Source organism: Pezoporus flaviventris, unplaced genomic scaffold (assembly GCF_033815535.1).
Source record: "Pezoporus flaviventris isolate CSIRO_AGI_PZ_B2104156 unplaced genomic scaffold, CSIRO_AGI_Pfla_v1 ptg000081l, whole genome shotgun sequence".
In the NCBI taxonomy this organism is placed as follows: Eukaryota; Metazoa; Chordata; class Aves; order Psittaciformes; family Psittacidae; genus Pezoporus; species Pezoporus flaviventris.
Window position 1 is genome coordinate 3,725,151 of NW_026892629.1, and position 15,500 is coordinate 3,740,650.

The 15,500-nt window shown below is 40.8% G+C and overlaps 1 protein-coding gene across 6 annotated transcripts in view; it reads right to left on the reverse strand.

Moving 5' to 3' along the window:
• LAMA2 (laminin subunit alpha 2) overlaps positions 1-15,500 on the reverse strand; it is a 368,512-nt gene that overhangs the window by 92,382 nt on the left and 260,630 nt on the right. For all 6 annotated transcript variants that reach the window (XM_061474973.1, XM_061474970.1, XM_061474968.1 and 3 more), the window contains 4 exons: positions 12,916-13,050; positions 12,145-12,269; positions 8,584-8,670; positions 7,492-7,685 (listed from right to left, as the gene is read on the reverse strand). In XM_061474973.1, coding sequence (XP_061330957.1) covers positions 7,492-7,685; positions 8,584-8,670; positions 12,145-12,269; positions 12,916-13,050 — 541 coding nt within the window. The remainder of the gene's footprint in view (positions 1-7,491; positions 7,686-8,583; positions 8,671-12,144; positions 12,270-12,915; positions 13,051-15,500) is intronic.

The window sequence follows — 15,500 nt, forward strand, 5'->3', positions numbered from 1 at the left end:
TAATATAAAATATGAAGAGCAAAATTGGTAGGCTTACCTCACAAAAAGAGGAAATAGTTAACACTATCCATTATGGACTAGCCAATATAAAATCCTAAATCAGACAAGCAATTTGGATGAAGTTTTAGAAAAGTGGACAGGTAATGCAAAAAATCTAAGGAACACTTTATGAAGTATAGTATGGCTGTGGATTTGAACATAAGAAAATACTAAAGAAATCTTATAGTTTACATACTTTGTAGTCATATAACAGCATGGGCAAGCATGCTAATCTTCTAATGCAGACAGCAGAAAGAGTCCAGGTAAAAATAATGATAGTTTTCTTTTAAGAAATGCTATTCCCTACCTCCTTTCACTAAGCAGTGTGTTTTTCATGTATGCTTCTTTTCTTGCAAATTCTCTTTAGCATGAAAAATACTGGCACGTGCTGCATAGACCAAAAGGAGTTTGCACATTACCCCTGCCCTCTCCTTGATTTCTATCAACTATCATGAGAAATTTTCATAACCTTAAAATTTTGTTATCATTTATGCTGCAGACAGGAAAATTCTTTATCCTTTGGAACAGAGGTGCGTGAATGCCTTTGTTTCCCTGCATGCTAAAGAGAACTGGCAAACCTAAACAATATCTCAGGAGATGGCACAAACTGTGAAACAATGAATTCACTGGTGATGTTGAGACATGAAAGGTTGTACCTGAAGTTTTACAGATATGTAATTATTTATCTCAGCTACACTTCTAGGCTGTTCAATGGCTAAAAAAGCCACTAAACAACGTGTATGCTTCTGCAGAAAAAGAGAAGTAATATTCAACGGAGAAGAATTTTTTTCCTGAAATCTATTTTTCATGTAGATTAAATCTTTTATGCTCTTAAAATTTTTCACAGCTATCTAAACGTTGTTCTTATTCTGTAGGTTGGCTGCTCTGTATACTGAGGAGTTGAGTCAAATACAGAGAAAAGAAGAATAATGAATACTAGTTTAATACACCATGAAACTCATGTGATGATTGAAAAGGAGACAAGATATATGCTACATTAGTACAGTCAGAGGTGGGTGCAGAAAGCTAAGATGCTGTTATTTTAAGACTCTCTTTTGCATTTTCATTGCTTCCATTTGCAGACTTCTTCCTCCTGTTTCACACTATTTTGTTACATAAGCTGAACTGCACGGGAACTTCTCTGGAGTTGTTAACTGTGGGCATGATACATTCTGAGTTCTGTTTTGACATGAAATTAAAGAAAGCTTATTGCCATCCCAGCTCTTGTCATATGCGTGTTTTCTTTTAGAATTCCAAGAGACTTATAGGAAAAGCAAATTTTACAGCCAACTGAGCATTTTATATAATAAACACCTGCTCTGTAGCTGGTCAGGAAAGTAGGTAGACCTGACATTTTGAAGGATGCAAATAAGTGATCTTGGCCCTGAAAAGGTATTTCTGTTTTCTTGTTTGTTTTCATTTGGTTGGGTTTTTTCTGATATATTATTTCACTTAGGAAACAAGCTAAATCTATTCACCCTCAAAATTGTCAGTGGCTAAAAATTTGCTATGTGTCAAACTGACTTCACATGCGTAAGAAAAAAATGAACAGCTTCTGAAGAGATGAAGTATTCTCAATGAGTACACAATTGGTAAATGAGCATTCAGTATAAATTAACACATTGTCCACGATAATCAGGTTGGAAAGAGGAACTACATCAAGGACGGACCACAGTTCAGTAGATGGGACAGAACTAAGCTTCTCCAATACGCTGTCTGAAATGTACTGTAGCTATGGGAAATATTTCAAGAGTATGATTATATTTTGCAAGACTAAACACTTCCGTGTCTATCTATAAAACTGCCAGGATAAATATTTGTCTAAATCAACAAATGCAGCAGTAAATTCAGATCATTACAGCAGTCCAAGCATGTAAAAGGCAAATCATGCAGTCAATATTACCATAGTCCAGCAAGCAATTCATGCAAATTACTGCATTTTCCATTTACACCACACTTTCCCATGAACAGTAAGTTCTGTGAGGATTTTGACTTACCCCTTGTGAGAAGCATCTCCAAAGTATGCATACCAAAGAAATACTTTTTTTAAACAACTGCACAACTAATAAAAGACTATAAGTTTATGGATATCTAACCACTTCTTCCATCTTACAAAGAGGACATAATGTATAATAAAGGAATCGATATCTGTGTTCCTCCAACTATGTGATTATCTAACACAATTTTGCTTTAATACATTCGTTGCTGTTAAGATTCAGAATATTGTGTTATGTCTAGGTAATTATTTGTCTAAGGGCAACTATACAATCTCTGATATGCGGTGGTATCCTATGAAAGTCAGTGACTCTTTAGTATTAGTTTTCTGTTGCTTCACAATAGTGTTGAGTTATTGCTAGCTCACTAATCTGTTGGCTGTTACCCCATTTTTCCCATTTTGGCACTGGTCTCACACCAAATAATAATAATAAAAAAAGCTTTCTTCTACCCCCAAAACAGAACCCCAGTAGAGAGCTGAAAGCTTTAACTTTCTTGCCATCGCTGCTGGTTCAGGGAGCTTGTGTGATCAAGATGTCTCCAAATCTGGAAAAATTCAGATCCAGATCATGGTCTAAAGTATGAACTCAGGTGTATTTCTGATTTTCACTATTTAGAAAGCTTCACTTGCTGGTTCTGATACATGCCAGTACTAGTTAGGTTTATATAGTGCTTGAGCTAGGTGAAAGACATTAAAGTGTTGGTCTAAACTCAACAAGAACTCATGCATCAAAAAAGGGGAGAACAATTGATAGCTTATCAGCTATCAAACTCATTAAACTCATTATTAAACTCATATAGACAACGAAGCAGTTGTCCAGCACAGAGCTAAGCTTAATTCTTACGGCTATGCCATCAGGGCTCACAACTTCTGTAAAAGTCAGGACACAGCAGAAGCTAGTCCAAGACTTCATAGATCTGGTGTTACAGAGTATCTTCCTTTTCAATTCACTCTGTGAAGGCTTGCGATAAGAAGCTTCCAGCTCCTGCTGAATTAAGGACTGTGCTGGAGCTAGGAGATGATTCTTTTCACAGATTCTTCAAGGTCTGCTTCTGATGGAATCAGCATCTCTACTTAGTTCTGAATTTGGAAGGGCTGATATCATGGAGCTGCTCCCTGTTTCAGAGAGAAATCCTTAATTGTGCCAGAACTAGTGGATAGGAGCTCTCTTGTTCTCCCGGGTGGCAGAATTAAGTGGCAGCAGGGAAAAAGTCTCTCATTGCAAGCACCAGTCTATTCAGAGTACAGTATTTAAGTGTCTAAAACCTGGTATTAAAGGAATCTGATTATATTATTTTCTCCTACTACCAGTACTGCAAGTTTGTTGAGTGCAGCATGGCTAAAGGTCCTTTCCTCCCACCTCCCTCCCCCCAAGATTGAGTCAAAGAAAAATTCCTAACAAACAATGAAACATCTTTGCACATGCAAAGGACTGTTTTTATGGTGAAAACTGATCATCTAGCTACAGTAAAAAGTGCCACTACAGGTAGTGCAGATACATTCTGACACTGGCATATGAGTATGTTGCAGTTAAGGGTCATTGTAGTAGGCGATTCCCTTCTGAGAGGAACAGAGGGCCCGATATGCAGAGTTGACCCTCGTCATAGGGAAGTGTGTAGTCTGCCTGGAGCCCGGATCAGGGATATCACTAGGGCGCTCCCCAACCTGGTGCACCCGACAGACTACTACCCGCTGCTGGTATTCCAGACAGGTGAGGGGGAAGCTGCTTCCCGCAGTCTGAGGGGGATGAAGAAAGGCTACAGGGCCTTGGGGCAGATGGTGAAAGAGTCTGGGGCTCAAGTGATCTTCTCCTCACTCCTTCCATCTTCCACTGGTGATGTGGGAAGGAATGGGAAGATTCAGTTCATAAATGATTGGCTTCGAGACTGGTGCTACAGGCAGGGCTTTGGATTCTTTGATAACAGCTGGTTTTATAGGGCACCATTCTGGACAATGACAAGTGGGAAAGGTTTATCTCACAGAGGCAAAAAGATGCTGGGGCACGAATTAGCAGGGCTCATTTGGAGAGCTTTAAACTAGATTCAAAGGGGGATGGGGTTGTAGCTGGGCTTGCCCCAGTGGGGCAGCGCTCCAGAACTGGTGAAGACTGGGAGGCCTCCTATAATCCTAGGGTGAAATCGGTGTGCTCAGCTCGCTCCCTGGAATGTCTGTACACCAATGCGCACAGCATGGGAAATAAGCAGGAGGAGTTGGAAACCTGTGTTAAGTCAGGAGACTATGATCTGGTGGCAATTACAGAGATGTGGTGGGACAGCTCACATGACTGGAATATAGTCATGGAGGGCTACGTCCTTTTCAGGAAACACAGGCCAGCCAGGAGGGGTGGTGGGGTTGCTCTTTATGTGCGGGAGCAACTACAATGCACCGAGTTCTGTCCAGGGACAGATGACGAGCGAGTTGAGAGTCTGTGGGTGAGAATTAAGGGGCAGGCTGGCAGGGGTGATACTGTTGTGGGTGTCTGTTACAGACCACCTGATCAGGGTGAGGAAGTTGACGAGGCCTTCTACAGGCAGCTGAGAGCGGCCTCACAGTCACAGGCTGTGGTCGTCGTGGGGGATTTTAACTTCCCTGATGTTTGCTGGAAGGACCACTCGGCAACCCAGCCACAGTCCAGGAGGTTCCTCCAGCGTATGGATGATAACTTCCTCCTGCAAACAGTGGATGAGCCGACCAGGAGAGGAGCGCTGCTGGATCTCATCCTCACTAACGAGGAGGGTCTGGTCGAAGCAGTAAGGGTTGAGGGCTACCTTGGTTGCACCGACCATGAGATGGTGGAATTCAGGGTCTTGTGTGGTAGGACCAGTAGAATAGCAAGTAGAATTGCAACCCTGGACTTTAGCAGGGCAAACTTTGGCCTTTTCAAGCAATTGCTAGGGGAAATCCCATGGGCAAGGCTGCTTGAAGGTAAAGGGGCCCAAGATAGTTGGTTGGCATTCAAGGATTGCTTTTTCTGAGCTCAGGATCGGAGCATCCCGACACGTAGGAAGTCAAGGAAGAGGGCCAGGAGACCTGCGTGGCTAAATAGGGAATTGCTGGGTATGCTCAAGTGGAAGAGGAGAGTTTACAGGTCATGGAAGGAGGGGCTGGCCACTTGGGAGGAATATAAGGCTGCTGCTAGAGGATGTAGGAAGGCAGCTAGGAGGACTAAGGCCTCCTTAGAATTAAACCTGTCGAGAAGGGTCAAGGACAGCAAAAAGAGCTTTTTCAAATACATGGCAGACAAAACTAACACCAGAGGCAATGTAGGCCCACTGATGAACGGGATGGGTGCCCTGGTGACAGAAGATACAGAGATGGCAGTGTTACTGAATGCCTTCTTTGTCTCTGTCTACTCTGCTGCAGGCAGTCCTGAAGAGCCCCGTACCCCTGAGACCTTAGATGAAGTCAGGTCAACGGAGCGGTTTGCCTTAGTCGATGAGGAATGGGTTAGAGACCAGTCGAGCAATCTGGACATCCATAAATCCATGGGTCCAGATGGGATGCACCCGCGGGTGCTGAGGGAACTGGCGGAAGTCTTTGCTAGACCACTCTCCATCATCTTTACCAAGTCTTGGGAAACGCGAGAGGTGCCTGAGGACTGGAGGAAAGCAAATGTCACTCCAGTCTTCAAAAAAGGCAAGAAGGAGGACCTGGGTAACTGTAGACCGGTCAGCCTCACCTCCATCCCTGGGAGAGTGATGGAACACCTTATCCTTGGTACCATCTTAAGGCATATCAAGGATAAGAGGGTTATGAGGGGCAGTCAACATGGCTTCACCAAGGGGAAATCATGCTTGACCAATCTCTTAGCCTTTTATGAGGAAATAACATGGTGGATGGATGATGGCAGAGCAGTGGATGTGGTCTACCTTGACTTCAGCAAAGCATTTGACACAGTCTCCCACAGCATCCTCACGGCTAAAATGAGGAAGTGTGGTCTGGATGATCAGGTAGTGAGGTGGACTGTGAACTGGCTGAAGGAGAGAAGCCAGAGAGTTGTAGTCTATGGGGTGGAGTCTAGTTGGAGGCCTGTAACTAGTGGAGTGCCTCAGGGGTCAGTACTGGGACCGGTATTATTTAATATATTCATCAGTGACTTAGATGAGGGAATTGAGTGTACTATCAGCAAGTTTGCTGATGACACTAAGCTGGGAGGAGTGGCTGACACGCCAGAAGGCTGTGCTGCCATCCAGCAAGACCTGGACAGGCTGGAGAGTCGGGCAGGGAATAACTTGATGAAATATAACAAGGGAAAGTGTAGAGTCCTGCATCTGGGCAGGAACAACCCCAGGTTCCAGTATAAGTTGGGGAACGACCTGTTAGAGAGCAGTGTAGGGGAGAGGGACCTGGGGGTCCTAGTGGACAACAGGATGACCATGAGTCAACACTGTGCCCTTGTGGCCAAGAAGGCCAATGGCATCCTGGGGTGTATTAGAAGGGGGGTGGTTAGTAGGCCGAGAGAGGTCCTCCTTCCCCTCTACTCTGCCATGGTGAGACCGCATCTGGAATACTGTGTCCAGTTCTGGGCCCCTCAGTTCAAGAAGGACAGGGACCTGCTGGAGAGAGTCCAGCGCAGGACAACGAAGATGTTTAAGGGAGTGGAGCATCTCCCTTATGAGGAAAGACTGAGGGAGCTGGGTCTCTACAGTTCAGAGAAGAGGAGACTGAGGGGTGACCTTATTAGTGTATATAAATATATAAAGGAGGAGTGTCACGAGGATGGAGCCAGGATCTACTCAGTGGCAAACAATGATAGGACAAGGGGTAATGGGTACAAACTGGAACACAAGAGGTTCCACTTAAACTTGAGAAGAAACTTCTTCTCAGTGAGGGTGACAGAACACTGGAACAGGCTGCCCAGGGAGGTTGTGGAGTCTCCTTCCCTGGAGACATTCAAAACTCGCCTGGACACATTCCTGTGTAACATTATCTAGGTGTTCCTGCTCCGGCAGGGGGATTGCACTAGATGATCTTTTGAGGTCCCTTCCAATCTCTGGCATACTGTGTGAAATCAGAGATTATAGTGAACCACATCTTTTAAAATGTGGAAAATTTGGTTTGCCAGCACCCAGCTTTTCTGATTCATAGTGAGGATTTTTAACCTTATTTTCCACACAATGAAATAGTCTGATTAATAAGTTAGAACACAAATGATAACTTGCACTTAAGCTGTTTTGTATGAAGAAACTGTTATCTTGGATATCCAAGAATACTGATAAGGTAAATGACCATAAAAATCATACGAAGCAGTGCCTGAGATTGAAAATGTTAGGTAGCGCTAGAAATAATGTTACAGGTATTCAGGATGTTGAAAAACCAAGTCTGAAGTACTAAGAAACCTGGCAGAACTATTTTCAAAGAAACTCACAGAACTGACTGATGCATAAACAGGGTTTAACTTCTGAAGTATGACAAACATATTCAAAAAGTATCTAAAATGATATCAGTATACGTACAAATGCATCTCATGCCATCACGCGCATGCCGATGTTCACAGCCAGCACACTTCCACCCTGTGAATCCAGGCTTGCAAGTGCACTGTCCAGTGACAGGGTCACAGGGGACAGGCAGGGAACCGTATCGATCGCACTCACATTTCTGGCAGGAACCTCCTGGAGTTTGTGGATTTCCCGTGTAGCCAGAAGAACACCTAGACATTGCAAATACAAAACCAGGTTTGGGAACTGAGTGGCATAGTGTACAACAATGAATAATTGGCAAGATTGGAAACAAAATGTACCTGAACATTCATTCGTGAACCATTAAAAAAATCTTTGCTGCTTCATGACTCACTATGCATTTGTAGAGGGAGAAATATTACAAACTGTCCAACAAAGTGATAACAGCTTTTAACTAGGACATGGAACAGTTTGGATGGAAGGAGTTTGCAAAAGTGATTCCATGCCCTTAACACTGTTCGATTAAACTGCTATTACACCATGACAGAAAAGTTTCTACATTACAGTCTTTCACCTATAGGCCTTTGTTTTCCCTTCTCTGGATACTTGTGTTATGCATTAGAAGTGAAATCTCATAGTACACACTTGCTAATTTTGATCAGCTTAATCCTCCAGCTTTTCTATGGACAGGACAACTGCTGTTTAGATTATTAATTTACAATTTCATCATTAATATGTTTATAGGTGTCTTTCACAGTCAGTGATCATGAGGACACAACAGTCACTACAACAAGGGGTATGAGTGACATCAAGGCACACCATAAGCATAGGATCTAATTTTAGATAAATTTCATATTTTTTAATTTAACTTCTGAGGCCCAAGGAAAAAAAAAAAACAAACACCAAACCCACAAATCAGAAAGACTAGTACAATATCTGTGATACAATTAACACTGATTATCAATTTACAGTGGCTGTACATAAAAATTGCCTATTATGGCTGAGTTTTAACAACATATAAAGAAGTAACTTATCTGAAGGCATGTATTTAAACATCAGTAAACACATGTTTATTGTATTGAAGGACATTGCTCTCCATGTCTTCCCCACCTTTCATTGTCTCCCTTTTTCTTTTTTCATTCACCCTACCTTTCACAATATTGGCCTTCATATCCAGGTGGGCATGCAGTACACCGGTAATTACTAGGTCCTTCCGCAACACAAGAAGGGCTAAAACTAAAACAAAAGAAAGTAAAACACTGTTTCTATTCTACTGCATCATTTCATTCAGCTGTGCAGAAGTGCCCACAGTAAACTTCACTCAGTGTAAACGGCAGTATTTTATCTGTTTAGAAACATTTGTGGGAGATCCCTTCTTTCTATTAAGAATTTTGTGAATGCCTTGCTGTGATACTGGCACAACTTAGGCAAACGCTATCAGGGCCATATCAGAGGGAATGGAGTCATAGAAGAGGTTAGATTACTTTTACTAAGCCATGACATAGATAGATAATTTGTGACTGCAATGTGTACCTATGGGAACTGTGCAAAGGAGCGTGTTGCTGGAATATTAGTATAGTAAGTGCCTTCACAGACAGTTAAACAAAAAGGGTAGGAAGGGGAAAAGAAACAAAACTAAATAGTGTCATACTGTAAAAACTCTTTCAACTTTTTATGGAAGAAGAACCAGAAAAGCAGAGAGGTGGCTAATGGTGAGCCCAGATCTCCTTCTTGGTACATTACAACCAACATCTTACTCTAACTTGCTTATAAAGCATTAAATCAAGTGCTTGAATAAGCATATAAAATTACACCTTTGGAAAAAAAATGTAAACAAATTGATCTTTTACTCATGAACTCATTATCCAACATGTTTTCAACTCTGTAAAAATAGATCCGCACCCCTAGGAACAACTTCTTTTTATTTATTTTTTTTTTTAAACTCATTGTGTTTGAAGCTGACTGTGCAGGAGTTAAAGACAGTATCTAAAACCTTAGTGGAGTTTTGTAAAATTTAATAAATAAAAATAACAACTCCTAGCCTGTGGAGAGGGACTTTTAATGAGGGACTGTAGTGATAGAACAAAGGGGAATGAGTTCAAACTTAAACATGGGAAGTTCAGGTTAGATATAAGGAAGAAATTCTTTTCTGTGAGGGTGGTGAGGCACTGGAATGGGTTACCCAAGGAAGTTGTGAATGCTCCATCCCTGGCAGTGTTCAAGGCCAGGCTGGACAGGGCCTCGGGCGACATGGTCTAGTGTGAAGCATCCCTGCCCATGGCAGGGGGGTTGGAACTAGATGATCTTAAGGTCCTTTCTAACCTAAACCATTCCATAATTCTATAAAATTGCACCACACCGTTCACAAATATCAGCACGTCAAGTCACGACATAATAAGCTAATGAGATATCTAATTACCTATCTGCATTTTATGCAGATTATGTTTACTTGACTACCATAAAACAGCTGCAAGTAGTTAAATCTTTTTTCCTTAGTAGTATCTGTAAGAGCTTTCACTAAGCTGCACAACACACAAATCCAAGGCGTAATACGTTTGTTTTCCACCTAATTCCTTAGCTTTATGGAATGGATCTATTCCACCTAGGCCTATCCATTTAAAAGTTAGGCATGTAGTCTAAGTGCTAAATTCAAGCATCCTCTATCAGCAGTGGAAAACGGAGATGCACAGACAGGCATAATTTGACACATATTGAAATATCTTCTGCCCTGTCCTCTCTCCAATGGTGGTTTCCTTCAGTTTTAACATCTATAGTTGTCTGTCCCTGCATCTACAACACAGGTATTGATGGCTAGAGCTAACAGAAGTAGAAATCCTGCCCATGACATCTAGAGACATCTGAGATAAGCTCTGTAAAACTCAAGCAGTTCTGTTTCTGGCTCAGATCTGACTCCTCTCTTGACAGCAGAAAGAAACTGAATAACTATTTTAGGATAAAGTGTATTTACTAATTTCAGACTAGGCATTATTCACTTATCTCCTATAAATAGTTTTGAACAAAAAAATCCTCATGATCACTTTTATGTGAGCATGACACAAACGGCTCTGACAGCATCTGCAGGCATGCAAGCCTTGTGGCCCCATGAGGCATTGGCCCTTTGTCTGCTTCCCTTCCTCAGGCAGCTGAGCATTTTAAGTGCAGTCCAAGGACACATGTGCTACCTGGAGTCCACCCCTTTCTCAACTGTGGAGCACTTCAGTGCCACCTACTTCCTGTGTTTTACATTAGCTTTTAGATAAGGTACTGAAGTGATTTCTGGAGCACGGTGTGCAGAACTACATTCTTATTCTTGTAGCTCTCTACATTTATCTACAGTTCTACATTCTCTACAGTTCATCTACGTTCTTGTAGCAGGGTGCCACAACCATCCAGGTGAAGAGTCCTGATTGTTTTCTGATCTGACACCTGTGTTTTCAGGCAGCCAAATGTTTTTAAGTCTCCTCCCCTTCTAACACCCCCCCCCCTTCCCCCAATAGGATCAAATTATATTTTCAGCACTTCCTACTGCCAGTTAGTAACAGAAAGTTTTTCCAGTGTATCTGTTTGATGTGCAAAACTGATAAGCTTGGTCAATCTTCCTCTTTGCAACTTGCATGTCCTTTGTTAATACTAGTAGGTAGAACACCTGATTAAGTAATCACAGAAAACATTCATAGAAAAGGGTAAAACTCAGAAAAACTTTTGGTTAAGACTACATTATAGCTTTCTGAGATAAAGTGTATTTCTTCAAGCCCCTTTTATAATTGCTTAGGTTGTTCTCAGTGTAGTATTTCTGAGGTTTGGAAGGCTTCCTAAAAAAACACTTCCCATGGATGAAAGATCATGATGCATTTAGCTACTTATGTTTGAGAAAGGGATTCTCTTCTTCAAAATAAACTGCACACCACACCGGAATTATACAATGAAGAAAGAAAAACAATCACTCAATCAAACAAACAAATAAAAACAAAACAAAAAAAAAAAAAACAAAACTGGCTGAAATACTCACTAAAACATCTTAAAGGTCAGACAAAGCATAGAAAAATGTTTTTAAGGAACACTTCCAGCCTTTCCAGAGAACAATCATGAAATGCAAACCTTTTCAGAGCATACTACAGTATGATGCCAAATATCATTAAGAGCTTCTCAGTAAAACAACAAACAAATCTCAAGTGCTAAAGTGCTATCTGTTGGGAACATGCAGAGACGTTGTGGCAAGGCTCATCAGCATAAAGCAACCAATAAAATTTACACTGCAATAACTGTATTGCTTTTAAATTATTCTTTCACAAATTGCCTTAAACTCATGTAACATTAAATAAGGAATCAATAAATTCCACAGTGGAGCAAGAAAGGCACTGTAACACATTCATACCAACATAATGTATGAGCACAAGACTTTTTACAGCTCCCCGGTGGCTATATTGTACTTGAGTTCTGCCCTAGCTTTATTTGTGAGAATACCTTTATAACACACATTCATTATCTGTTGAGTATTGCATTTTCTAGCACTTATTAATTTATTCGTCACAAACTAGCAAGGGAGCAATTTCCAACTTTTAAAGGAAGATCAATTAGCAAAAATAGATATGAAGCTTTTTAGTGTGGTTTCCATGGTGCACTTCTGTAGCCATCTGAAAAAAGAATACAGTAAGCCCAAAACAAAGTCTGCATGCTGGAAAGGTAATTTTCTGTCATGACTTTGCTTACTTGTTACTAGAAATGGGTAGAGGGCAAGCACAAGGCTTGCAGTCACCCGGAGAGCCTTGGACAATGCCGTAAAATCCCAGTGCACATATCTCACAGTGGTGACCAGCAGTATTGTGCTGACAATTCTGCAGAGGAAGGAGACAGGATTAAAGTTATATTTGCTAATTACAAGAAAGCAGACATTTTGTTCCCAGCCACAGGGATTCAAACTTACTTCGATTCATAATTCCTCTCTCCCTCATATGATTCACAGTGGGTTTGCTCCCTTTAAGCATCTATCAAATGCCTGCTGAGTTATATATGGGTTTACAAGAAGAAAGAATGGAGGCCTGGAACTAGCCAGATGTATCCTACGGAATTTCTTATTCAATTCACCCTTCTTTCCCTCCTTTGTTCCAGCTGCTGAAGCAGGAGGAATAATCAATTAAAATTCAGTCTTACTGTATCAGGTCATGTGTATTATTACCTATAAGGGCAGTGTTGTGTTTATTGCACAATACATGGTACACTGCCTCTTTTGTTTGCAGGTATCTAGCCTTTATTTTTACGCAGGAAAAAAAGGACTGCATAATCTGAATGCTAAAAAGTCAGAATGGAAATCTTTCAAGGTAGATGGTTTGCTTTTGTGACCCTTCTTGAAGTTTGACAATTCAAGTATTTAAGCAAAACTGGATTAAAATATTGTCTTTTTTTTTCTTTTTTACAGCAGTTACACAACTTATGAATTTTGCAGTAAATTAAACTTAGTTCATAAGTTCAGGAATACAATACCTGACAAATTGATGTTTCAGAGTCACACATAGTACTGTGCCCATGACACTGACACACAACACAGGCACCTAAGGACTGAGCAGCTGTCCTTCCCGCAGGTGGAGATGGAAGCCTATAAAATCCTGGAGAGCAGGACTGCAGTAAAAAAGATGCAGAAGAAAACCAATCATTACAGAGTGGACTGAGTATGGAGAGCACTGCAAGCTCATCTTTCCAATCACCAGTTTTTACAAGTTGTGAAAAGAGCCTGACAGGCTTCCAGCTGTGTTACAAACAATATACAGTACTTTACAGATAACAAGAGCCAGCCCTAATTGGAAATAGTGCTGAAAAATCCCTGGAGCACTCACTGGCACCAGGCTTTTCAGATTACAGCTCGAGAGACCTTTCATTCATATGCAGAACACCACACAAGCATCATTCCTTTCATTTCTTAAGAATAAGGTCTGTTTTAGGAATAATTTTTTTGCATGGACTGTAGAGAGCAAGCATAATGATTCTGTTTCCTTTGCTTTTGGTGAGTTTTTCAGGTTTGACAAGCTAATATCTGCCTAGCTACTGCCTGATGGATAACAAGCAAAAGCTGACTGATAATCAAGAAAATGGCTGCAAGGTTGCATTATTTATAGCTATATAATTTAAATAACATAAAAATACAGAATTCACATCTTGAGACAATAAAGTTTATCTATCACTAAGTCTCCTCTACCCCAGCTTGCAAATAAAATTTTGAGAACAACCCAAATATCACTAGCAAAGCCGACGCATGCAAAATCAAGCACTTGATCTGTACTTCAGGCTTATGGAAATCTATGAAAGTGTTTATACAGCTCCCAGAAACCACATAGCTATGGCAGCATACAAATACAAACAGGACCATTTTGATAGTTCCAACCACACAGGTAGGTGGACACAGATGAGTCACTCACCCCATGTATAAGTCCCACCACCTAGCGGTGCTAGGAGCCTATGAAGGCTGTCTGATGAGGTCATACCCTACTGTTGACCACAACTTCTGCTTTTTGGAGAGAATGGGAATAGTATGCTTTTCACCCAGTAATAACATGGATGCAAAATAAAATAAAATCTGGAGTAAGCAACTTTTCATGATCAAAAGCAGGATTCTTCTGTCAAGCCCTAGCTGACATGCTAGATTCTACTCATACACTGACAGTTTTATGATCATTGCCAAAACCTCCAGGAGTCTAAGTTTCTGAAAAAACATAAACACAATTATTTTCTTTAGAATCACAAAGAAAATAACCTAACTCACTTCTGCTTTTCCTCTTTTATTTTGACTTAGACTACATTAAGATCCCTGAAGCACAGAAACAGTCTAACTGCTTTTTCATGGTTTATGAAGAATTCCAATTTAGATAAATAATCTCAAATGAAAGTAATCTTGTTTATTACTACAGTTTCCTATCTCCCCCCTCCACCCCCCATCCTAACAAAAATCCTTATCCAAACATGGTACAAAGAACAGCTTTACAAGTTCTGAGGGACTTTAGGACAGGGTATGAATATGTGGTACATCCTCAAGCAAATCTAATCTCTCACTGTTTTTTTTTTTTTCTGATATACTATTGTCACTGTTCTCACCTATTTTGATCTAAGCATTTCTGAGATGAAACAGAACACAGACAAAAGATGAAGCAGACTACATTTTTCATTACTAGTTTGGAAGTTTTTCAGAAGTAGCCATTAGTAAAACTCTCGTCGCTGTTTTCTGTGGCTGCTACTGAATTAAAAAAAAGCATTTAAGTGTCACTCCTAGTAAAAACTGCTGTGCACATAGTCCTCAAAATGCAATTACAGGATAAATCATGAAATAGATATATCCTGTTAGCATTTGCTTAAAAAATGCCTGAGTATCAGATGCTTTTTTCTCCTGCTAAAATTAAATAAACTTATAGAATGCACATAACCTTCACTGAGCACACTAAAAATAAACTAAATTATGAGCATGTGAAGAACGCACAATTAGGCATGAAGTATGAAGGTTGAAACTGAGACATTTATTCCAGCCCCTGGTGGGTGTGAATTAAAATAGAGTTCAAATTACATGATTATATATTTTCCTTCAAAAATGCAATTTCTTATAGTGATTCTAAAAAAAAAAAATAAATCTATACTTCTGAGCAAATGCTGGAGCTCATAAATTTCTCACGTTCAGGTGTATGCTCTTCATGAAATAGTGTGCAAATAAAATTAATTCACTTCCTTGCACAGATTTCCTATGAACTCACTGTTTGTGTTGCTTCATCTGCTGTATGTCCTGGGTTCAGCAGTAGCAGCCATTTTTCTCCTTCTCAGTAGCTGGTGCACTGCTGTGTTTTTGACCTTCAGCCTGGGAACAGTGCTGATAACACCGATGTTTTTAGTTGCTGCTCAGTAATGTTTACTCTGACCAAGGACTTTCTCAGTCTCATGCTCTGCCAGGGAGGAGGGGAAGCCAAGAGGTAGCAGTCAGGACACCTGACCCAAACTAGCCAAAGAGGTATTCCATACTACAGCACATCATGGCCACTATATAAACTGGGGGCAGTTACCTGGAAGGGCTAGATTGCTGCTGGGGCCAGGCT